Source organism: Ischnura elegans, chromosome 8 (assembly GCF_921293095.1).
Source record: "Ischnura elegans chromosome 8, ioIscEleg1.1, whole genome shotgun sequence".
In the NCBI taxonomy this organism is placed as follows: domain Eukaryota; kingdom Metazoa; phylum Arthropoda; class Insecta; order Odonata; family Coenagrionidae; genus Ischnura; species Ischnura elegans.
The window spans coordinates 51,845,697-51,871,729 of record NC_060253.1 but is presented as its reverse complement, the minus strand read 5'-3'; the positions used below and the strand labels follow the sequence as shown (position 1 = coordinate 51,871,729).

The following is a 26,033-nucleotide window of genomic DNA, read 5'->3' as shown; positions in this document are numbered from 1 at the left end:
TATTTCCTGCCAGAGAGCGGTGGTGCCATTGACTATTAGGATGAGAAGTTAAGATTATGAAACGTCTTGGAAGCTAACTTAATTGGTCTAGTGCTTCTTGGTCGTAATGGATCTGTTATACTTTTCACTTAATCTTTGACCTGGGGTGACCTTGATATTTGGTGGGAACAGTTTGTAATGGTACACGCTTGATGCATCATTGTTGACCCTGAGAAAGACAAGTGTTGATATTTTCTCTCTAATATCAGCTAATTATTGAAATATTGTGCATTTATTAATGGTCTTGTGTAAACGCGTGCATATCTATTATGTTTATTCATCAGCATGATGATTGTTTTGCACAAGATGGAGAAAAGCTATCGTACTAGTGCGTTTTCACTATTGATAATGGGTTTGGTAAACTGTTTTAAGAAACTAACTTCATCCGTTGTTCTTTGAAGGCCGTGCCAATGCAATTATGAGTATGTTTAAGCCATTTTCGGCTTTTGTATATGTTCACCCGCACTGATGTTGCTATGTTTCCGTTTTAAATTGAATACAAAGAGGTGTTTTACATCCATCAAAATTTCCGAAGAGTCGTCATGATTACTTTTTCCAGGACCTATTTCTGCTTGAGAGTTTAAAAACGTGCCAATTTTTTCAACATTTCTTCTGTAGTCTACTTTATCTCAGTAAACTCGTCGCTATTTACCTCTAGTAATTTCAATATTTAAAATTTCTTTTTGATGTTTTCAAATCATCCAAGAGAATGTTTTTTTTCACGTAGAGTATAGGGGTAAATATCTGTAAGAATATTCGGATTTCCTGCAGAGTAAGAAAAAGGGGAGACCAGTATTGAATTCATATTTATTAGTAGCTATGGAGATATTTTAATGTAAAATTGAAAGGTTTCGCGTTTGAAAGCCAATCAAACAGTTGAAAATCAAATCATGATATCTCCTCTTTCAAAATGACACCTTAATTTAATGTGACAAAAAATAATACTTATCCATTAGCAAACTCACCACTGCTGTCCAAACATGTTATGTGGACAGTTGTCAAGTAAATGTCCTCCCCTATCACGACAAAGGTCAAGCCTGATAGGTCACGTGGATTCGGAGGTTTTCATTTTTGATTCCTTGCGTAGAAACCTGTTAAAAATTATTTAAACCTTTTTCCACAGCACGAAATATCTTTACTTTGAGTATGAATTCGTGTAGTGTTACTACAGCGAAAATGTATTTTACTTCTAAACCAAAAATGGCCATGTATTAGGTGGGGAAATAATTTTCTCATCTAATGTTTTTTTTATGGAGTGCTAAATATTCCTTTTCTCTTTTCAACAAAATGCCAGTAGTAATCTCCCATCGATAAATAGTTTCAGTAGCCCTTGAATAGATTTCATTTCTCATTAATGGGATAGTGATAGAATGGTGTAGCTTAGGAATATGGCATTTTTACGTGCAAATAACAACGTTAATCGGTGCGTTTTCTGTTAAAGTTTTGGCTTAGGTAACTTTTTTTTTTACTTTTCAATCTGTTTTTAGGATGAGAAATGCTAAGTAAAAATTATATATCTATGCACGTTGGATATAAATAACAAGCTGTAAGTCGACCGGTGTTATAATTTTCCTATATTGTTACTCAGGGACACCCTTGCTTTTTAACCCTGAACCAGTGACGTGCAATTCTTGTTCCACTACCAGTGACGTGCGGTCTGGGAGACCGCAATAAAACAAAAATTCATGAAACGTCGCAACGGCATTTTTATTGCTTAGTTTAATGTTTCTTTGTCTTCTCAACTATTATGAAACTTATATTTAATATTATGCATTCCCAATCCGAACCAACTTTTTCAGTAAATATTGTTATTTGAAACAGGATTTAAAAAACTGATAGCAAAAACATTTGAGTTGTTATTATTATCGTACTTTTTTAATTAAGTACTTAATTATCCACGTTATGCAACTAAAATGCTTCCTTACAAGTTATTAATTATTATTATGATTATTATTCTTGAAAAATCGCTAGGAATTGTTTACAACAACTTTTTTAATTATTTCCACCAGCATTACGTTTATTGGATTTCCAATTTAGTGACGTGAGGTCTCACAGACCGCTACTAAAATTCAGTTGAAATTTTTCAGAAATAAATAATAAGAACGATAAATTTTAGGAGGGCTCTACAAAAACGATAATTTAATACAAAATTATGACGCTCACGAGGAATGCAGACATTTTGAAATAGCAATTTTGAAAATATTCATAATTTTAGAAACGCAGCGGTCTCCCGGACCGCACACCACCGGTTAAAGGTCAAAGCTTTTTTCTTGGAAATATCTCGCTTCATCTACGTACTCGTAATATTTTTCTTCGTCAAGGCGTGATTGCTGATTTTTCGGTCTGCGGTTGATCGCATGGAATACGTCTTTAATTCAAGGATCCGAGACTCGTCCGCCTCGCGACGTAATCCAACAAGCGTCATTAATGAATACCTCATCGAGCCCGCATGCCTTCGGCTGGCTGCGAAGTTAAGAGGAGGGCGGGGAAATCCGTGAGCCACCTCTATGCCGTAATCAGCGCTGGGAACGGCGGCAGATGGCCCCGGGGAAATAAGGCCGTCGCTGTTTCCGTTCTTCGAGGGTGGGAAACGAGGTTGGGAGAAACTTGGGTTTAAGATGCACGCGCCCTTGTCGTTTAACTTTCATGCAGCGACAGTTTAATGGGCTGCTATTAAGAGGGTGCATCACTTCCACTCGATTGGTCTATTTCGTGGCGCATTACTCGTTCAAAACTTTCGTATTCGTCTTCTAATATTCAGCATGGCATATGGAGGAGGCGACCGACGGATAAAGTCATTTACGTCTTGTAGAAGGGTATGGAAGGAAGGGTGGAGAGAAACCCGACATCTACATTAGCCTGCTGTTAACCAAAGGCGCCAAGGGGACACCGGCTCAACGTCCCATTCAGGGTATATGGTGTAGACCCTTATCAAAATTTTCCTTAATCTCAAATGTGAAATATTACCTCAATATTTTTTCAGATCTATTATTTTTGTAAAATACGGGCATATATTGACAAGCGCCTTCTCTAAATTCCATAAAAATTCAAGGTGATTACTCAATTTTTGAAAGAGCAATGCGTCACCAATTTACACAAAATACAACGGTTAGAGAGAAACCCGGCGTCGGCACTAGCCTGCTCTTTAACGGAAGGCACCAAAGGGACGGCTCAATGTCCCATCCGAGTGCTGTGCTCGAAGTACTCCTCCACTAGGAATCATAGGAGGGATCGGGTAGTCTCTGAATAATTTCTGCCTCCGTTGGGCCTTTTAAGCAGCTTATGCTTATCGACATTAATATAATATTTTCTATTTTAATTTTACTCGATTTTTGTGCGTACAACTAGTTTAGATGTACTCACATGTTCATTTCATCTTCAAGTACTAAATTTAGGGGGTTCAGTCCCTCAGTGCCGTAACTAGGAATATGTTTTGTGGGGGGGATGGTATGGCCTGGGGTGGCCCCAGGCAACGGAGTTTCCGGGAAAATTTTTGAAAAATGACATGCCTGGAAATACATTTTATATCATTTTGTCATTTAAAATTTGGCTGTCACTCGTTTTTCCGCGGGAAATCATCGCAACAGGAAAAACTTTGATAATAGTTTTAAATCATTTTGTTATTTCTGTGAGGCTTTGGGGGGGATCTATCCGTCTTATAGTTGTGCCACTGCAGTACCTGGGCCACCTCACACTTCGGTGATTTTTTTTTCATTTCATGTTTTTGTGATTGGTCCCACCATGGCTTAAATGCGGCAGTAGTGTGGATTTGCTACATAAGGGGGCTTGTTATGGATTGAATAATGCCTAGAATACTTCGGTGAATGTGGCCGAGTGTCTCACTGAGGCCAATGATTAAAATAATGCATCCCTCCAGCTCCAATGATCGTCTTTGGTGTCGCATTATTCGTTTAAAACTTGAATTAAGTATCTTGATATTTCCTTGGTATATGCATAGATATCATTACATACATGTAGTAGACCCTGGTCAATATTTTCCAATACTTAAAATCTGAAAAAAATTACCGCGGTGCATTTTCAGATAAACTTTTTTTATAAAATCACTAGCTATATTGATATACTTTGGTAAGTGGTATAAGTAATTGTCTGATGCCCAGGAAAACTTAAACTTTTTTATGCTTGGCAAATTCAGGCAAATGTTGATTGAGGTCTTTTCCACATTCCCCGAAAATTCAAGACAAGTGCGATAGTTTTAAATGAGTCATAATTATTACAGTATTATACCGATTATGGTAGGTTTCCATGTAGTACTTAAGGAGGATTTTTGGTGTCTCCCTTTCCTTCAAGCACCTCCCTCTTCAATTCACTGTAAAGGCCTGCTCCCTTTCGATCTATAAGTCCTATTCTATTCCTTCGCGTCCCTCGTTTACCCAACATTCTACCATTAAACACTGTTTTACGTCTCCAAAAAAGTCAATCTACGACCGGTGGTGAGGGAGTGATGCATTCATCTTGATTATAGCTTCGATTTTGATTACGTATCATGTGAGTTTTCAAAGGTGTTAACCAATTTTGTCTTTGTCTTTGCAGCCTGCCAAGATGAGCGCTTCGAGTACCCGCGAGGCGCATCGACAGACGCCCAAGAGTCGAATACCTCTTCTGAGGCGGTCCAACTCCATGAAACTGCCGCTGGACATTGCTAGGACACCCACAAGCACCACGGTGAGTACGCTTTGACTTCTCTCTTCACTTACGCAACCCTTGCCAAACGTAAACCTCTGCCATTTTCATTCGCACATTAATGGCCGGTAATGAAGTTAAAGTAATCGAAGTGTACCGATTATGAATCCTTATAAGTGAATTTTACATCTGATCGTTACATTTAATCTCACTGTTAGTGATTAATCCTGGAGGTAAGGTTGGATGGGTGGGGGTAGCACCGTCCACGGGCTAAGCCGCTGAAGTTTGAAATTCAATCATTCAGTTCCAACACGTAAACCAAAGAATTTTTGTCTTTGAAGCCCGAAGGCTTCATACCAGCACAAAATACTTTTTTTAATAAATTTGCGTACCTTTTTTGAAGTGTGCATAAGAGTTAATTATGGTAGGAAAGTAATTATTCTTCTAATCTGATTCTTCTGTCTTGAATAATGGTTACATTTTTGCCATCGCTTTTTTGTCAACGATGAACTGAGGCTATCTTAATTGATTGAAATGATTTTTAGATGTTACTTGAATTGTATTCCTTTGATTTTTATTCTCTCGCTACAATACAGATAACATCCAGGAAAATTTCGTAAACATGGCCTCGCATGCTTGCATTTAATCACACATTTACCATGAGACACATACCAGCTCAATACTCTGGGTACTTTAAATTTCTTCTAGCATGGATCAGTTAAATGAGTGTCATCAGAGTCAAATATAATAAACTAAAATATGTTAATTGCTTGCGAATATTGTCTAGAAGAACGTCTCTTCCATGTATTTAGAAGGTCGACAAAGTGGCTGCCTGTTCAGCGAAGGGCGTGGTCGTCAAGTTAAGATTTTTTGGCTCGGGAAAATATTTTTGGAGGCTTTGAGCTCTGGAGAAGATCTTCAAAGATCAAGGAGGTCAATATAAAAGAAAGAAGGGAGGTTGACGTAAGAGTCTGATAATAAAGAACATTCTTTATTTCGGAGAACGCTACCTGAGGAGTAAGGAATGCGTTTGAAAACGCACGAGACGAGAAAATTGAAGAGAATATCCCTCGAAGAAGATCAAGGCTTTCTCAGCATCCCTTGAGAAAAGCAATATTAGTCTGACTTGGAACTCTGGTGGGAGGAACTAAGGAGCATAGTGGGAAGGGTGGGGAAGTAGTTCACCAAAATTGGAGCTGAAACCCATATCTATAAACTCGGTCAAATTAGTCTCAAATCTTCAGCATGATAAAATGCCTAGCCTAAAACACCTAGGAATAAGCACTGAAAATGAAGCGATCGAAAGGAACTGAGGATAGATCTTGTGTAAATTATGCTGGCATTTTAATATGTCAATGCTTTTGTTTTTGTTTACATATGTATAGGTGTATTTACTAGTTAAATATATAGTTAGATAAGACCGCTTTGTGCCACGAGCATCAAAGGATACTATCAATTGAAAAAAATGTATTGGAAATAAAGAAATAAAACTTTGTAAGGTTCATTATCATTTTAATATGGGCACGACCCGGGTTTCGTATTGTGGTTACATCTTCAGGTTACGAAACCCGGGTCGTGCCCATATAAAAATAATAGTGAACCTTACAGAGCTATATTTCTTTATTTTCAGCATGGAGAGGTTTTACAAAGTAAAGCCTGAAGTTATCAGAAAAAAATGTAATTTGTAATTTTATAGTTTTCGATGCTAAATAGGTTTTTCCGGACTGAACTTAACACCTTTCTTGTCGATTGTATAGAACTCATTCCAAATGAAGGGAAAGAACTATTACGATACCCCATCAAACGGGAAATGCAAGACAAGGGGATACTATTGGCTACAAAAAGGCGAATATATTCAAGTATAAATTTTGAAGGAGCATTAACTATTCGTGATAAATACAACTAACCAACTTGTGGACTAGCTTGTTGACAAAATTCATTGATACTGAACTTCGTTAATTGGTTGAGTCGTTTACAAGCGGGACTTTAATCGATAGACCTAGTAAAATCTTCAAGTCGAAGTAACGGTGGTCTAGAGCCCATTTGCCTCTTACTTTCGAGAAGTCTCGAAACTTTCGTTCTCCGAGAAACCTCTTGAATAGTTGCGAAATACATCCGCCCATATCAATCTAGTCGTCGGACCGTGTCTGGTTATCTCTCTAGCTTATAAAATCTAAACAAACCTTATTTCATGGCTATCATAATATTTATGATTCCCCTTTTTTGGTTTTTTTATTCGCATAATTTTTCTCAGGACTCGGAGACGCGGGAGTATCTTGTTTTTTTCTTTTTTAACAAAGCACAATAAAATTCTACATTTGATACCATTAGAATATTAATTGCAATGCCTCATTCCCTTTCACATTGGAATATATTTATTAGTCTTATTCAATTTTTATTTTCCAACGTGTTTCGATGCCTTGCGGAATCAAGAGGGTATTTGAAGAATCCTTTAGTGAAAAATTTTAGGGGACTACAAAATATGTCATCTACTTCTACGAAGTAAAGCCTGAAGTCTTGAGATACAGTTTTTTTCACCAATTGTGGTTCTCCTCCGTCCTCAGTGTTGTAGCTTTACTAATTTACGGACTTACGGAAATTATATGGATCAGAAGTAATATGACACTTGTTGGTGTAACAATATAAGACCCTGATGATTTATCATATTTATTTTTCGAAAATATTAGTCCGAATATGTTTGCTAACTCCTTCAATGCTTTTATTACGTTCCTGACGACTATTTTACGTGTTCATGAACTTGATAATGAGTTTACGGTTTTAAAGTCAAATGTGTAAAATGTATTCTTTGATGACAGCCAGTGAGCCTAATTGAAACGTTTTCCTTCTTTGTTCAGTATCCGGTATTCAGTCCAATTCTGGCATGTCAAAAGGACGGCAATCGAGCTGCATTCGCTTCAAAATTATTTTACTTCAAGACTTTAAATGATAAAATTGCTCATGGAATTTTTTTTTGTTAACTTTTTAAAATTGCTCTTTGTTTTTCAAATTCTTGCTGAAGATTGATAATTTCCTACCCCAGTGCCTATTTTATATTGGGTCGTTTTCTCATCTGGCGCATAATATTTGTCAATCCTTGTTTTAATTTAACCTTTACACACTCATCGTTTATAACGTTTTATTTCTGTGTATGTTACGTAGTAAATATTCAGCTAATCAGTTTTTATTAGGTTATGCGTAAATAATGATTGATGGTGATTTATTTCATTCCCGTTTAAAAATAATAGCGAAGTACTCTCTGGCCAGTACTTTTATTTTTAAGCATATTGACGATTTTGAGTTTTTTTCTTTCTCTCGACCTCTACGTTAACGTTGTTTAAAAACAAAGCCAATTCGTTCCAAAAAAAGTCCTAATGAAGGTATATTAATATACTGTTGGCAAAATCGGCATTTAAATTATTCTAAGCCTAAACTCCAAGATACTAATCAACAATAATGCTATTGTTATCAAAACGCGGGGGAACGCAGAGCACAATCACACGCAAGTAAAGAAAGTACTTACATTCGTAATTATTAGGACCAATCATGGACCCGTCTTCGAGGCGAAGTATTGCAGGAATGTCATACTAATATTAATTTATTTTGTATTTTTACTGATTTTTTTCGGTCTATTCATGGCCGTATGAACTAGTATTATGTACTGATTTTTCACATTAGAGATCGATGTACGAATACGTAGGAGCCGCATACTTGTCTGAAATAAATTGGAAAGGTTTTGTTTCCGTTCTTTCATTTGAACAATCGCTCATGGGACCTTTCACTTCTCCGTTTTATTCAGCACAATTTTCGCGAGAGTTTGTGCCAAGAAATGTACCGTGCTCATAGACTATAATAAAGTGTTCAAAAATCCGAAAATTATTGGTACATTGCGGTAGTAACAAAATGTATCACTATGTTGGCATCATCTTCTTGATCTAAATTGAATTTGTGGCGTTTCTTGGATTTAGCTCGTTTCTTTATCTTTCTAATGGAAAATTATAAATCAGTGTTTAAGGTGAATTTAGTACCGCTGGAATGTGTGCTCTGCGCCTCTGAAGTAAGTGAATTAGATCTCATTAGTGGTGTCTCTTGCTTGACAAAGAAATATGGTCGAACCTAGCGGAGTAAATGGAGGCTTATTACGCTCGGGAGAGTTTAATTAAGTGAGGTTTATTGAATAATAGATGTGATTATGGACATTTGTTCAGGTTTAAAGTCATCGTTGGAGATTTTAGTTTTTAAATATTATCTGCGTTAAGAAGTTTTAAAATAATTTTTTGAAAAAATGTTACCTCTGAAAAACGTGTACATGTTGTACACTGTGTTTTATTTAGTTTTACTTGCAAGTTTTATGTAGAGTTTCTGTGGCATATTTAGCTTAATTATTTTACATTAGGCATCGGTCTCTTGGAATACAGATATGCCCATATCGAGATACGAAAATAATTGATTAATTGAGGTATTTTCCTTGAAGATATGTGAACTTTTATGGATTTTTATCAAGATAATCATTTATTCAATAAGCAGTTGCATTTCCTATCACGTTTTCTTAAAGATTTAAAAAACTAATAATCGGCCAACATTAATATTCGATCAGCATTTTGCCTACCCTTGTGTTTTTAACTTTCATTGTGAAGGAAATTGTTCCAACTGGGAGATTATATCAACTCCATATGTAAATTACGGAGTCAGGAATATTCCCTTCGCATTTCATCACCATTTATTATACTGATCAGTGATAAAATTAGTTTCAAAACTGCTGCATCGATGTACTGTCATGAACGTGGAATGTTATCCAAGCAGTATTCTGCTGGTAGTGTAGTGTCGTGTAAGATATGTTACCCCATTCCTACTTCTTGTGGTCCACGTATGATCTTTTATTGGAAAAGAGATTCCATATTTTCGTAAATTTCTCACCTGTACCTAAATTCCATTGCAGCATGCAAATCTATGTTAATATGACATAATATGTTATTTTGTCATGATTTTTGTTTAAGTATGGTAAGAATTAAATCATATTTATCGTTTTATTATTGGTGGTGGGATAAAATCGCACTGCGAAGGAAGCGCACAGTTAACCCTTTTGGATGTGCAAAAGGAATCCAGCCCCTTACTTCGAAAAAACGAATGTCACGCACACAGAAAATAATTGGTGCATATTTTTTGGGGTTAGGCCCCTGGACATTTTAACAATAAATTAATTGCTGAGTTAATTAGTTTCTTACTCCCATCACACTTACCCGCGCTTTGAACTGGCTGAATGATTAAGTGCTGACTATTTTTTAAAATCATTTGGGTATGCCTAAAATCAGCATGGGTATAGCTCCGTCAATGTTAAAATTTTAAGTATATGTTACAGTCTTATCAGCATAAGTAGGCTTACTCAAAATCTGCAAAAGTGTAGCTTTGTCATCGGCTCACCTACAAGCAGATCCAAGTATTCATTTTCTGGTAACGCAATCCCTACCCTGACCTTTCACATTGGCCCTCTAGAGCTTTTTTGCACTTATCTATTTGTACTTCATTCGCTGTGCTTTTTTCGCATAATAATGTTGGCATGTTGAATCTTTCCAGTAATCCTGTTTTTTTTTAGAATTCGTGCCGATTTCGTTCAAATTTTTGATCACTCGATGTTTTTGTTCGTATCTCATTTTGTTGCCGTTTACCTTCGCAGAGGGAGTGTCCGCCAATGTCCTGTGATGGGACCGGCGCGCCTTACTCCACCACGCCGACTGGAAGGCCACAGTCATGCAGGAATCCTTTTGCTGACGGGAAGCGCAGCCTGGTGAGTGAAGTGACCACGAATATTACATGAGAAAATTCTCAAGTCCGCCTCTAGAATTGTTGTCGCTCCGCGCGCATTAAAATCAGGTTTTGAAAGTGTCACCCGAGGAGCTACCAGTCATCTATATCCTATCTATCTACTTTTCACGAAGAAATACACAGCAGTAATATGTAAGGGGGCGTTCATTAATTACGTGAGGTGATTTTGGCGATTTCTTAACCACCCCCTCCCTTAGCGAGATATCGTGAGTTTTGGCTCGTCTCCCTCCCTCTAATCTCACGTGAGATTGTTCAAAATGCGTATTTTTAATGTAAATACGTTAATCTATGCTTCATTACGTTGGATTTATAAAAAAAACAATTTATTTTATTATTTTTATTTAATATTAGTTAAGACTAGCATTTGAGATTACTAAGATCTGTTTATATATTACTCTGTTTCTTGCGGAAAAAAAATTACGTGATACATGCCAGGACCCCCCTATCCCCCACGTGAGATTGGGTGAGAATCGGTTTGACCCCCTCCCCCCCTAAACGCCTCTAATTAACGGAAGTCACATAACTGAGCCAATAACTCATTTAAACCACACATTCAACGCATGCGAGATGATTATCAGCTTAAAAATACTACTTCCACTACGGTTTAAGGCGAAAGTAACACTAAACAAGATACAGCTGCCTAGTGGCGCCGCCGAATAAAATTCGCGCGAAACGGCAGCAGATACTACGCCTAGCCGCCATGTTCTTGTGCTTCCTTTAGTCCCCTTGGAAGTGACATTGCCCCGCTGGTGCCGTTAAAAAATTCAACTCGCGGAAATTGCTCCATGTATTCGTTCTTTCCTCTAGACAGCGACGTCGGCACGGTACATGTGATTTCACCCTTGACAGTCCACGTACCGAGTCCCTTTTTTCTTGCGGATTTTTTTCCTCCCTTTTTAGGACCGTATGAGAGAGAGTCGAGTGCTTGAACCCTCTTCCATCCAACCCTATAAAGAGCAATCAACTCTTACTTTTTTTAATGTATTCATGGCAGTGATATTATTTCGATGAAAGTTTCTTTTTATCCGCCGAACATGGTCTTCAGACCCCAAGTCGGTTTGATTGATAAAGTGGATCTCGACAAGCTAAGCACTTAGTCCAAAGAAAGGTGTTATTCACAGACCGGGTTGGGAGTTCAACTCCTTTCGCTGCATTTTCATTACATTCCTGCGAATTCTTTCGAACGTTTAAAACGTCAGTGGCCTTTGCGAACTCGGGTAGGAATAATGAATTAGTTTATGTGAACTTGCATTGCTATAAGGATGGAATTTCTTTTGGTGATCCTTCATATAAGAATAAAATGGAGTATTCCTTCATCAAAGTAAATGTATGTGTTTAATATCATTCCATGAATCACGGAATTAAGTTTTGGCAGTAATCTTCTCTACTAGAGGTATACGTATGTATATGTCCGTTTGTGAATTGGAAGACCACACATGTGGAGAATAATCCAGAGCAAAGTGAGATGGAAGACGCGCGTAATCTCGTTATTGAAGAAAGTGATCCTTGTTAGGAATTCTTGGTTTCATTTTTGTCAGTCAAACTACGTTGCATTTTATTGGCTGCTCTTCCATTTTTGAACTAAGCTAGAAAAAGTCTATTATGACCTCGCTCTGCTTACTCAAGGGTGCCGAGAAATTCAGTAAGGACATTAAGTGCGTGCGATTTCCCAGATAGACATTCATTTATTTTTTTGTTTCCTTTTAAGAGGCATAATTGAAATTAATGACAATCTATTACGCTTTAATCAAACTTTATATTATGATGCTGGATGTAGAACTATTTCGTATTCAAAATGTTTTTTATCTTTTATTATGTTTGAAGCGCTAGTCGTTCATTACTGTAAGTAAATTGAGGCTAGAAAGCCGAATGTTTTGTGAAATAATTCCTTAATATTTTATAAATCGGACATGTTATCGAAGCTTCTGGTTTGACGATTCCAAATGTCTCTGGGGAAATTATTTTTTAAATTACAGATTAGATTAAATTGCAGAACAGCATAAAGAGACGAGGGTCATCATTCTCGGAGAATATATTCTCTATTGCTTTTTACTGACTAGATGTGGTCATTTACTGTTTCATGTATTTTACTTGTGGTGAAATGAGTATGTATTTAAATATGGTCCTGTGACTGTAGTGTGTCGTAGATCTTTTCATTAATTTTATAAAAGTTGATGCTAATGCATTATGTACGAGACCGACTTTGTTTAATGCCTTAGCTTCTTGAAACGGAGGACGTTAAGATTTTTAGAAATGCCTTCTGGAGAGGGTTAAAATATCTTGCGTGTCCTAGATTCTCCGAACGTCCGGTAAAAAATCTTTCTAGCGATTTAAAATGGTGCCACAGCCAGCCTCTGAAATTATGGGCTTCGTAAGTAGGTAGATTCGCGACTTCGCGACCCAAAAATTATTCATAAAGTAAAGCTTCAAAATTGAGTTTTGACATTTTCTTGAAGTTACATACATTTCGTCTCTTGCACCAACCTCTTTATGGTCTTTAAAATTTAGTGTTATCCGAAAGAGTTCACAATATATACATAAAAAAACATTGAATGGGTTACAACAGTTTCATTTCTGAAAGTATATATTTTGTATAAGAAAATATTCCATTTCAAGGAGATTTATTTTTTGCATGGAAAATTGTTAATGTCATCAATTTGCATTGTAGAGAGGATAGGAAATTTCGAGTGAACCTAATACGCAACCGACTGTGTTCAAGTTACGTGCGCGTTTAGGCATAAGTTGCACGTAAATAACACACAAAGCGACTTAGATTTAAATGTAACCCGGGAATAATACGTTTTCTAATACATTGGATCTGTTTCGGATGGGTAAGACAAAGCTTTAGCGAACTCGCAGCATAAGCAATTATTAAATAAGTATTATTTTTTTAAGATAAAGTTGATGGGAAGTCTTTTTAGACGATTCACGCGTCGTTATCTGACTTCTGTATTGCTAAATACATTATTCTGGGGTTGCAAGGATTTTCAAGAGTGGTCCTTCCAAATCCAACCTAAGCCTAGTAGGCCGGTGTATGTGTGGTAATTATTTTGATAAATCATTGGAATGTTTGCGTGGGGTTTGTATTTTTTCCAATTCTCCACCTGAATTCCTACAGTATGTCTACTCCAAATTATTGCCGGCTATCACGTAAAGCTGATAATGGTACTGTCAAAGGCGACTGTAAACTCTTTAAATTAAATATTTGGTGATGTTTTTGATTCAAGATTTTATTTTTCCTCTTGTCGCCTTCATATTTTTCTTTTTGAAGAATCTTTATTTTTTATTGTCTTTGCACGGAGGAATTATGCGCCTTATTTTAGAACAATTATTCGAGTTAATGATCGTTCTCATAACATGAGATAATAAGGCGAGGGTCTCCGAAGTGATTTTTTCCAAGCGGTATAGTCTTAACGTTACAGTACTGGTGGAGGCCAGTATGTTAAAGTTGACGTGCCTATTTTAATGATCTCGTGACTTGTCGAGTCCCGGGTCACGATCATGAAGAATTTTCTGCCGGGTGGTAGTATGCCTCGGATAGAGAGAGTGGTGCAAATGCAGTGGTTAATTTCACCTTGGCGTGTGAGAAATCCCTTTGGCCCATATACCTAGTTCAAGCTGGAGAATCTCCCGGTTCCCTGGGTCTGTCACGATACACAATATCGAGGAACCTAGGTTGTCGTGACTTGGGGTTTTTAGTCTCATCTTTTTGTGGCCTGGGATTTTTTTTTTGAAAAATAACATATAAGCTGGAGGCCTTGACGGAAGAAGTCCCGAAAAAACACATTTTTACTTCTCTTCCTTTAAAATTAGTGACGGATTCGTTCAATTTCATTCCGTTATAAGTGTATGGTACCAATAATTTAAATTCCGTTAACATCAGGTCAAAATATGTTGATTACGACGCTGACTTCTGACCCAAGATAACAATTCGTGAAACGAGGCATTCACTCCATTGGCATAAAGGCACCTAGTGGCTCTCAATGAACATTTTTAAAAGAATTGCGACCTATTGGAACGCAGATCGTTGAGGGCCATTGGAGGGAAGAAAACATTGTAGAGAGGATAGGAAATTTCGAGTGAACCTAATACGCAACCGACTGTGTTCAAGTTACGTGCGCGTTTAGGCATAAGTCGCACGTAAATAAATATCTTGTTTCTTGTACAAAATACTAAATAATGAATTGACCATCCCCAGTGTTGTATTGATTTGAAGAAGTGACTCACTTGTTGGATAAACGTTGAAATATCCCAATATTTCTTTCGATAAATCGTCCAACTTGTTCATGTTATTTTCTTGTTAATTTCTATTCTATTGAGTGCTAATTTTTATTCAATTTTTTCGATGGTCTCACATGTACAATCGTTTTCTTTTATCTATTTTTATAAAATAATGAGTAAACCACCATTTATTAGTGTGTAAGCTTTGATACTGTGTGTTTCGTTGCTTCATTAATGATGTTAATATAGGGTTTTTGCAAATTGAGAGAGGCTTTTCTTATTTTTTTGCATATTTGCGCCTCTTGACGTTTTTAATGGCTTAGTAGATTGAACTACATTTCTTCTCGACAAGTCTTCAATTACAGTTTTTCATTCTCAATGCCCTGCAGACTTATTTATTACAATGATGCAGATTTTTAGTTATCAAATGAACAGAAATTGCTGACTAAAATTATCACTTTCGGATATCGTATTCCAACTTACCTACTCGAAAATTCGTTGTGACTACTGCAAATCTGATGACATATTCACTTTAAGCAGAGATTTTCTTTTCAATTATGACCAAAAATGAACTTCAAACTATTATTAGCTTAACCTTATTAAAATAACGGTCAAAAATCTGAAGTTTCGAAAAATTCCGAGTAATCTTAGAAGCATTGGACTCCGATTGTACTCAATTTTTATTTCTTCATTGATTATAATGTCTCTCAGTTTAAGCTAAGCAATCTCTACCCCTCTTTCTCACAATTTTACGGTGAACTCTGACTTGTTTATCGGCACCAATGCATATTCGAAGGACTCATTGAGAAATTGAGTTTCAATTTTGGAAATAAAACTTAATGATGAAGCCGCTGTACGTTGTGTTTGAAACTTTTCTGGATAACCAGTCAGTTTTATTTTAACATGAATGATGAATACCTTTACAGGCGCTTATTTTGTATGCATGTAGTCATTCATAATGATAGCCAATGACCTTACCTTGGGCTGTGAAATATTTGAAGCTGACTTTGTATTGCACAGTACTCGTTTTATTTCTTACTTCCCTCACAATCGTCTTTGTCTTCAAGTGAACAAAAAGTTGACAAAAATCATTACTTTCTATGCAATCAGTCCATGGTGTGGCTGTTTGTTGTTGTTGACCTCCTGTTTCCTTTTACCACTCTATATTGCACCGCTATTTCATCTCTGTGTCGACCCGAGCCTCCCAGGGCACATTCAAGTGGGCGTGGCAGGTTTTTCAGCTTGATATCCTTCTGTGAGGGCTCACAAGCCTTTGTTGTCGTAGCTTAACCCTCCATCACCCCCCCCTCTACGCTCTACTCAAAAGAGTAGAATAGATGCAATTGGACTCATTTGTATAATTAGATCACTCTGAACAATTGGCTTACGCTCTTTGCCCTGCGAGTACGGTTCGTATTCAACTCTCTCGAAATACACAGTTCCGTTGCTAGTGATCCTAACTGTATTACTTTCTCTTCAGCAATGATATTTTCCTTCAAATGGGAAGACAAGAAACTGCTCTGCCACGCCCGAGGCTTTTGGAACAGGGTGGTGAAAGAAGCAATTGGAATTTGGTTGACAAAAAGGAAAGGTTTTTACTGAGAGCAAGGGGTCCACCTCGGCCAATCATTGAACCTACCACTAGGGGTATCCACCAATCAAATCTGGCTTGACCCCTGGGTAATCGCATATAAGCTCGGTTGTTCGATGCCTAGTCCATCCGAATAGAGATGGAAAAATCGGTATATATTAAAATCGAAAATTGAATTTGAAATGCCAAAGATCGAGGAAACCAATATCGAACATTGATCTTCGAGTTTCGATCCAAACTCTATATGATCGAATCCGATCATCAAGAAAGCATTTCAATCAGTTGATGTTTCTTAAACATTTAGGGAAGCCGATTGGTTACAAGCGGTTATTTCAAAACTTAATGCGCGTGCATTTGTAAATTTATACCGCTAATAATGCAAGCATGTATTCTGAGTACATTTTTTGTGTTTTTTTCTTCACCTGTAAAGTGTAGTTAGAGTGTTTCTCTAATGAATGATAAACATGTTTTTTTTTAGCTGTATTTTTTTAAATAGCCTTATATTTTTTTCGATTATTCGATCTTTTGGTTCAGTTTTCGATTTTTTTCGAGTCGATCATTTCATTTCTATTAAAATCTATTGCTCGAAAAATCGATTTTGATCGACATCTTTCCTTCACAACATCAGACTGTCCTTAAGACGAGTAACATGCTCTTCTAAATGTTTGGGACGTTGGAGTTTTCAGCCCGAGCAGAGGCCCGAGAAAAATTCATTGCTCACATAGGCCGGGAAAGTCTTCGTACATAAATTTATGCTCATTTCTCAACATGATGGCTCTCTTATGTCCTCGGCTGTATGTTGGTTTTGGTAAAGAAGTTCTGCTGCTGCTCGCATGTTTTATTTTATTGATCTAAATGAAAATGAAGTCAGGGTTTAACATAACATGTCTCTTTTGTTCAGTGGTGTCATGGTGCCAGAACACGCCGGACCGCCGTTCTAGCACTGGTTAACAAAAGACATATTAGTGAAATAAAACTTATATAAATGTCGTTGCCTCGAAATTTCTGCTATATAAATTCGTAGCCAAGACAAAAATATTGTAATAAAATGTAAATAATGAGTTGTAACAAAAACACACAGAGTAATATTTCACTTCGAACAAAATTGAGGAAAGTGCGTTCAGGCACTGCTAATTTTGCCATGACCTCACCGCTTTTGGTACGATTATAGAACGGAAGCAAACACCGGAGTTCATCATACACGTCTTTATTCAGCGGACGACAAAAAGGAACGGAGAAACCGGTGTGAAATGTACAGTGATACGTGGGGAAAAATAATGACAAAATGTGAGCGATAATGCCAATAGAGTGTACAACTTGACAACTTTTAAGGTAAGTAATTTTTTCCTCGTAATTCCCTTAAATTCCGATATTCTTTCAATCGGCAATGCAATCGCACTATTGTGCACTCTGGTCTTGAAAAGAAGGAATGGCTAACTAAGCTATTGAAGTTTATTACTCCCATTTAACTTCGGTATCCTATTGCTAGGTATACTATCATTTTATTTTAACTTTTTTAGCACCGTGTTCTGTATCCAAATATTTTAGCTATAAACTCTATGTATTTTAGACTGCTTTAATATTTCTGAATGCCCGTCCTTGTCACAATGTTCCCACTATCTTGTGGCGTGCTCATCATGCAAATTACTTGCGTCCAGGTATATTTTCTCGGATTTGATTGACAGCCTTTATAGAAAACGATCGATTTGGCGTAGTTTGACTGAAATGGTCTGAATATTCTTTCAAAGGTCTTAAGTTGTGGTGGCTTTTATCTTCTAGGACCCTTATTTCTCATGTTTGCTGCGCCATTTATTTCCAAATGGGGTTGTTACCTTTTTGCTGTGGAATCGATTGAAATTATCAGTCGCGTTGTGAAGTCTCTTCGTCTTCGCTTTTGCGTTTGAATACACGCCCCCCGTCTACTCCTTCCCGTGTTTACAAACTTGTGGTTTCCATGGATACCGGCGCTTAGGACTGTCTTATGCACGATCGCGTGATGTGCTTTTACTCATGGTTGTTTTCCACCCTCGACTTCGACATGGATTTTCACCGCAGGAGACGAGATCAATCTCCATTAATGTCTCCAGCTCTTCGGCAAGAAGGCCTCTCGCTTAATAGCATTTATTCATTATCCGGGTTGCTTCCTTCTCATCTTTCGGAAGACTTCTGTGCCATCGGCCTCATCATCTTTGAAAAGTGTTATTCTTAGCATTGTGGGTAAGATGTCGCGGGGATTATTTCCTGGTCGGTTAGCCCGAGGGATTTCTCAGTGCGGCACTTAGCAATTAGATTAATTTACCAGCCAGAATAGTATGCCACTGGGAGTCTTGTATAAATAGCGTTGCCAATCTAAGAGATATTCATTTAAAAGTAAACTACGGGTAATGAGGGGAAAAAGGTCCACGTAAACGGAACGAAGCTGTTGCTCATAGTAAATATAATATGCTGGTGCGATATTCGACTGCCGCGCATTTCATCAAGATTCGAAATCCGATATCACGTGAGGGGTCTAATGGGCTGTATACGGCGATGACATTTGATTTGATTCTGTTTATTTCCATTAAACGTTGTAGTCATGAAGAAGTGTAAGGTTTGAATAAAATTTATTTTTAAGTATTTAATCTGTTATCTCCCTCCATTTACCATAATAATACTTCAATGTCATAACTTTTTTCTTTATATTCTAGTTTTTTCGTTTAAAATTGAACTTTTTGGAAGTAAGCACATGAAAACTATCCTTGTGAAGTCAATTAAAACTCACTACATTGCAATTTAAAGTGGGGTTTTCATGTTTACCTCAGCTTTAGACAATACGCGGCCGTATTGATTGCTCTTGTATTAACAGTTTCACTGGAGAGCTGTGGCAATAGTTCTTTTTACTTGTTGTAATTTAATGAATTTGCGCTTTGCCACAAGTATTTACCTACCACAGGATGGCTCTGTGAGCCGAAACGCGTCGCACGCATTAAATACTTGTGGAAAAGTGAAAACTCATTTTATTTTAATATGACGAACTTCCAGTAAATATCGCCTGAATCGGTTGCACTTATTCTGTTTACTTGTTTTACTCCAATGTCGCGTCGATAATATGGTTCAATGTGAGGAAAGACTCCTTTAACCCATCCCTGTAAATAAACTGAATTATTTGGGAATATATTTTAGAATTGAAATGTTTATTTACAGTGGAAATGTTACAAGTGTGCGTGGGGAGGGATTGGAGAATATACTGTGTTTTTCAAGGGAGCGAGGTGAAAATAGCGGTGAGGTAGTCAATGCACTAGCCTATGGTGAGAAGCCTGTGGTTCCTATCTATAAGAGATATAATGATTTGGGCTTAGTTGTTGGTGGTGTTTTTAATCCAGCTGTTCTTGTGATTCTTTCACTCACTCTTTGTTCATTGTAAAGTTGCCCTTGAGTGCATTTTAGAATGCACATTAAGGTTAAGGCACCGAATTAACTTTCGGTTAAGCTTGCCTCCTACGATGGTCATGCTTCTTCAATCTTCATGCACTTTTATTACCTTCCGGTTCAGACTACACCCACTTAAATGTGCAGAACACAGCTGCATATGATCATTCGTGAAAATTCCTTTATCTTCACGGTTTGTTTGCCGTTTCACTGCGCCTCTTGTCTTCTTCAAATATTGCGGTTGCCTGGAATTGGTTCTCTGGGGATGTAAGCTCAAGCACATACCGACGGAGGAACGGGATGCAAATACGAAGCCTTCGGGGCAAGAATCTCTTCTTCGAGGACGTTCAACGGGTCTCGCTGCAGTCCGAATCCTATTTCGTTGCTTAACTTCGGCCGTTATGTGTTTATTTTTTTCCTTAATTACTCAATCCTGTGGCCACTCAAATACAAGTCGATTTTTGGCCACGCCAACAAGTTTTTCTCCAGTCTCCTCTGTCCTCCGCATGTCAACCTCTCCCGCAAGTCTTCTCATGACTTCAAATACTTGGTCATGGCACCTCAATCTTGGTCTTCTGTACAGGTTCCTGAGTTCTCTGTTTTTCATTATTCTCCATTGCCCTTCTTCAAAGGTTGGCCCGTATACCCTTCTCAATATTTTATTTTCAAATCTTATTAGCTGCTTCTGGGTCTGTTTTAATTACCTGCTCAAGTTTTTACCCGCCTACATATTGAGTCTCAAATTAATAGCTCGCGATGCCTTACAAAACCGCATTAATTTGGTCGCCTTGTGATAAATCCTCGTGCCATGTTCCTCGCAACGCTTGTCCAACGCTTTCACCATACCCTTTTGCAGCCCTCTTGCTGACTGGCTAATCAACGCCTGGTCGTCCGCGAAACTCACAAGTTTAAAAATAATTCCCCCAAGTTTTATTCCCATTTCCATCTCATCCCACGCCTCTCTTACCATCTCATCAGCATACACGTTAAAAATCAACGGCAATAAAGGACAGTCTTGCCTCACTCTACGGCCAATGCTTGCCCACCAAGATTCTCCGTCCGCTACCCTCAATGGCGCAGTCTGGGCCTTATTCAGAGAACGAATGAGTTGCATATCCCTCCAATCTACGCCTATTTCCTTTAGAATACTGTTTTCACTAAATCCTCCGGCCAGTATCCCTCCTCATACGTCCGGCGTACTTGTTCAAAAAACTTTCTCTATCATCCTTGCCTAGATTCTTCAGCAACTCACGCGGGATATTGTCCCCTCCCGCCGCTTTCCTAGCCTTCGTATCACGGAGGGCTCTCTCGATTTCCACGTCTACGTTCAATCTTAAAAACACGCAATAGCTGCAAATATTAGTCCTTTGTGTATATAATATGCATTACTTAATTTATGAATAAATAGGTAAATTATAACATGATTTCAGTCTTAACTTTTTGAAACCTTTCCGTTGTAGAAAAAAGAAAGAATAAACTTTATTATGTTCACTAATATATTTGAAAAAGCACGACCCGGGTTTCATAACATGTTTATGTCGACCTGTATGTTGTTAAATCCGGGTGTTGCTTTCTCAAATATATTATTGAATCTAACATTCTATTCATTGGTGAACCTAACATTATTTCATTTTCCGTAATAGCTACGTTATTTCCTACAAATATTTGATTAGGAAATATTTTGCCGAAACTAAAAAAATGCGTTCATATATTTCTATGTTGTTTGCATGTGGAATAAATGCAGTGTTACATAGCTTTCCTAAGAAAAAAGAGGGTCATTGTAGCTATTACTTCTCTAGCGTTACGTTTCCCGCCGATGTACTCTGCTCCTGAAATCCCCGTAGTAATTGCCCGAGTGTAGTGACTCCCGAGCGTAATCTATTTCTGCTCTTCGCTCTTCCGTTAACTTCGTCCGGTTAGTTCGTTGTGAAGTCCAGCCGCGAAGTTCACCGTTAACGCGTCGGCGACTACGGATTTCCGTGCCCGCGGGACCATGATATGGAATGGCGATAGATCTCGCTTCCACGGTTAATCCTCATGGAAAAAAAAACTAAAATCGTTCAAACGTATGAGTGTATAATTGGGTTAACTCCGAGCGAGACGCTGCGGAAAAAAATAAAATAAATACTCTTGGTCCTGGTGGAATAAATGTGTATCCTTGGTTAACTGTTGCTGCAAGTTCATTTTAGGTTAAGTAGTAAGTTCATTTTATGGTTGGAGTTTATTCATTAATTGTTTTAGTTTATTTAAATCTGTGCAGAAAGAATTCTCGCTTTTTTCAACCGGATAATTGGTTGCATTTCGCCTTACGTTTCGAAGAACGACTTGTTCTTCTTCCTCAGGGGATATTCTACTCTTCGCTCTAAATTGGAACTTTTTGAACTTGTTCTTCGAGAGGTCGGGGACATGCAGCCAATTACCCGGTAAAAAACTCGAGAATCCTTTCCGCACCTGATATGTCCGGAAAATCTACGATCTTACGTATTTAATTATGTATTTATGGGCACTATTTCTTTAATTTTGATTAGATAACCTCTTTGATTAGGATTTTTTTGCAAGGGTGTTTTTCTCTCATTGTACGAGTGATACTCCGAACCCATCACTGGGATACTTATTGTAGGACGCATCTCTACTGGGTCTGTTCGTGACGTTTTCTAGTTTATAAAAATTAACCAATCATCTTGAAATTTGTAAAGTGTCTGCAGTTGACACTTGTCAGCATTTGTCGTAATCTCAAGTGTAAATTTTACCCCAATGTTTTATCATATGTATAAAAACACATCTTTTGGATCATCAGGATTGAAAATTTTAAATAATAATCCAAGAGGTCATAAGCACGTACGATATCCCAGACGAAGGTGTGTAAACAAACCGAAACGTTGGCAAAATTTTGTATTTAAAATTATTGAAGACATAAACTACAAGACACTGAATCAACATTGCCCATTCGGCTAAAAATTAATGTCGGACCGAGGCAAAATATTTTAACAGAAGTCATTGAACTGCCGAAATCGATTTCTCTAGGGCCATTCGCCGAAGGTCGTCGTTCTGCGGTTTGCCCATCTCACCTCTAGCCGACTGCGGGTGGAGAAGATAAGCCCCCGAATAAAAGTACGGAAAAAAGGTGGAAGAAATTAAGATTTAGAGAGGTTCTCGGGCATTCCTTATTCTTCCCCCCAGGGAAGAGGCCATGGATCCCCCGGGGGTCCCACCGTCATGCTATCGGGGTCACGCGAGATCGATTTGGTGCATAAAGTGTGGGTTAAAAAATTGGATAAACTTCGTAGGCAAAGATTTAGGAACCTCTTTTCTTTGCCAAACGAATAAAAAATAATACTAAGGTACGTGTTAGTGGCCACTTTGTGGAAAATACAAATTGGCCAGATTGTACCTTTGTATTTATTTTTCTTTAGAAAGAAAAATACAAATATCATCCGTACGTAAAAAGATTTTTTAGCAATTTTTGGAAATTATAGAAACCCTTAAAAATTCAATTTTTCTAAAAAATGTGAAACTTGAAAACGGCCTCCAAACTCTTTGATAGAAGTGGCCACTTCAGGAGGTGATCGCTGGATACAGGTGAGAAATGTAATGTTTTTAGGAATGAGTAACGATATAACGAAGCATTAATTACTTATTATTTAAAGCTGGCATGAATAACCGACTAGAACGTAAAACTTCAACATCATTCAATTTGTTTCTATCGTTCTTGAGGTATATTAAGTACAAGTTTCACATTATTTTGGAAAAGTACATTTTCAAGAGTTTCTACGAATTCTCATATCTGTAAGTTGCACCGTATTTTTAAATAGTCACAAAATTACACTTTTTGATTTGCCTAACCACATATTCCATCTGCTAACTTATTCTGTTTATGGTAATAATAGTTGAGTTATGGTTTCAATATTGGTTACTGCACAGCTACCTCTATATACATGTATACTCTATCCAGATCCGTTGATAAAGACTAGAAGGCGTCGAAACTTGTAGGAGAGCACCTTAAATCAATTTTTTGACAATCGATACATTTTTCACTACCTATCTGTCGGTAGACTCTTCATTGAATCCCACCTTGGTTTCGGCATGTCATGCTATCATCAAGGTACAATCTTTTTTCGTGCACGTTCTTTTGACGTTTGGATTCACGTAAAATGTTTACTAACTTCTTAGTCTATTTCATTTGTTCAACATGAAGAAAGTTCACAGATTAAAGCTTATGACCGTGTCCTATAATTAGTCCACAAGCGCTTTTGTGTATATTTACTCGTGAGGGGTTGGACCTATGGATGGGAACTTGTTTGCCACGGGCCGTTTATTCTCTCACGTCGAACTTTCACGGGCTCTTTCAAGTCTCGTGCACACCCTCCATTGACTCCACGTCAGACGCTATTTCATTTCGGCATTTCCCCTTTCCATTGTCCGCGATCCAGTTTTGCTGCGTGCCGGCCCCGTTGAAATCGAAAAGGGCGCACTTTCACGACGCACCGAGTCTCACTTAATCCTCTTAAGTAATCGAGTGAACTTCACGGGAACGAACAGAACTGAGGTAATACGTTCCTCGCATAATTTTTCCCGCATTTCGTGCTCTGAGTTAATATTTTCAGAGCTGGTGGCTGTCCAGTTGCCACAAGTTGAGAACAACATTGAAACTTATTGCCTACTTTTGTGAACAAAAATAGAACAGAAAGCTGGTAATGGCGCGAATTTAATTCTTGTAAAATGATTTTATTTAAATCCTGATTAAATTATTTTGGTCTTGTAAAAGCATAAAATAATGGGGATATATGTATCAGTAGCTAAGTAATCTAATGCTTCTGGTTCTATTTTTAAAATACGTGGTTTTTTTCTTGTTGAAAAAATTATTTGCCGATGTTATTGCTTCTTCCTTTCTCGCCAGTAACTTCATTCTTCTTAATTTATATCTTGTAATATCCCATTTTCGTTGCGTGAGTAGATAATGTATGCCTTCCTACGTAGTCTTCGATATAATCTTCTTTGAAGTTGTTTGTCTGGATCTTAATGATCAATGATTAACAAAACTAATCCAATCCCGCTGGTAAAAAATTATCCCTAACGTTTGCGTTTACCGGGGAATAAAAACTGCCTTTTTAGCATTTTTTTAGACCCCAATGTTCTCGAATACTGAAAGATTATATTGCCTACATTTGTGAACAAAAAAGAAGAGAAAGCTGGTTATGAATCTATTTACAAACATTAAATTCGTGAATTTAATGTTTGTAAATAGATTCTATTTGAATCCCACTTAAATTATTAGTATATTACAAAAGTATAAAAATGATGGGGATTCGAGTATGTTTTTTATTTGCTACTTGGTCAATTGTCTTTAGTTCGATACTTCGTGATTATTTCTCGTTGAAAATATTTTTTTATTGATGTTCTTGCGTCTTTCTTTCTCGTTAGTAGCTTCATTCTTCTTCATTGCTCTTTCATAATATCCAATTTCTGGTATAAAATATATGCTCACCTGCATCATCTTTGCTAAAACCTTCAATGAAGTCGTCTGTATCATAACTATGATCAATGATTAGCAAAAGCAATCCAATCCCCCCGATAAAAGCTAAAACTTGGCCTTTTTCAGTGAATGAAAACTGCCTTTTCAGGATTTTTATTTTATGCAACAATTTTTTATACAACTGAAAGGCAATATTACCTACTTTTGTGAAATAATTAAAAAAGAAGCCGGTTTTTGCGTTATGCTAAGCCATTTTCATAGTCTGCTCGTTAGAGTACGTTGCATAGTTTTGCGCAAAATAACTTTTTGTCAACGTGGTCACTATTTTTTGCCGTGTACTCTTTTGGGTGGTGGGGAATTGTTTCCTTGAGAAAATCTCCTTTCGCTCAAATAAATCCGCAAAATCACCCGACCTCGTGGGAAGGGACCGAGTACACCTATGTCATGGTAGCAGTAGTATTAAGCGAGTGTTCTTCTGTCTTCGAGAATTTCCCTCTACTTATCTTCTTGAAATCGGTGCCTTCAATTTGGACATCATCTTGTAAGGGTAATCAAAGAATCTCGCTGATTTGAAAGTGTGATGCATTGAGGTGTGTTGAAGGGAAGGATGTAGTTATATTGACGAGAAGTTGTGAATTTAAGGTTCTAATTTTGAGAAATGAAATATTTAAATTCTATCATGTATGCGGAGCAGTGAAAAATAGATTGAAAAGCGTAGAAGTTCTACCATAAACTTTCAAATCAGCTGTACACTTTTTGAGAGAGTTTTAATTGGCTTTAATTTTAATTTTGGTTTATAACATTCAAGCCTAAATGGATATATAAATTTTCGTGGTAGCT

General features: G+C 37.4%; 1 protein-coding gene across 3 annotated transcripts in view; it reads left to right on the top strand.

The window, feature by feature from the left end:
- Window positions 1–26,033, top strand: part of LOC124163296 (protein quick-to-court) — a 135,043-nt gene that overhangs the window by 59,713 nt on the left and 49,297 nt on the right. For all 3 annotated transcript variants that reach the window (XM_046540101.1, XM_046540098.1, XM_046540099.1), the window contains exons 2-3: window positions 4,591–4,722; window positions 10,352–10,462. In XM_046540101.1, coding sequence (XP_046396057.1) covers window positions 4,600–4,722; window positions 10,352–10,462 — 234 coding nt within the window. In that variant the 5' untranslated portion in view covers window positions 4,591–4,599. The remainder of the gene's footprint in view (window positions 1–4,590; window positions 4,723–10,351; window positions 10,463–26,033) is intronic.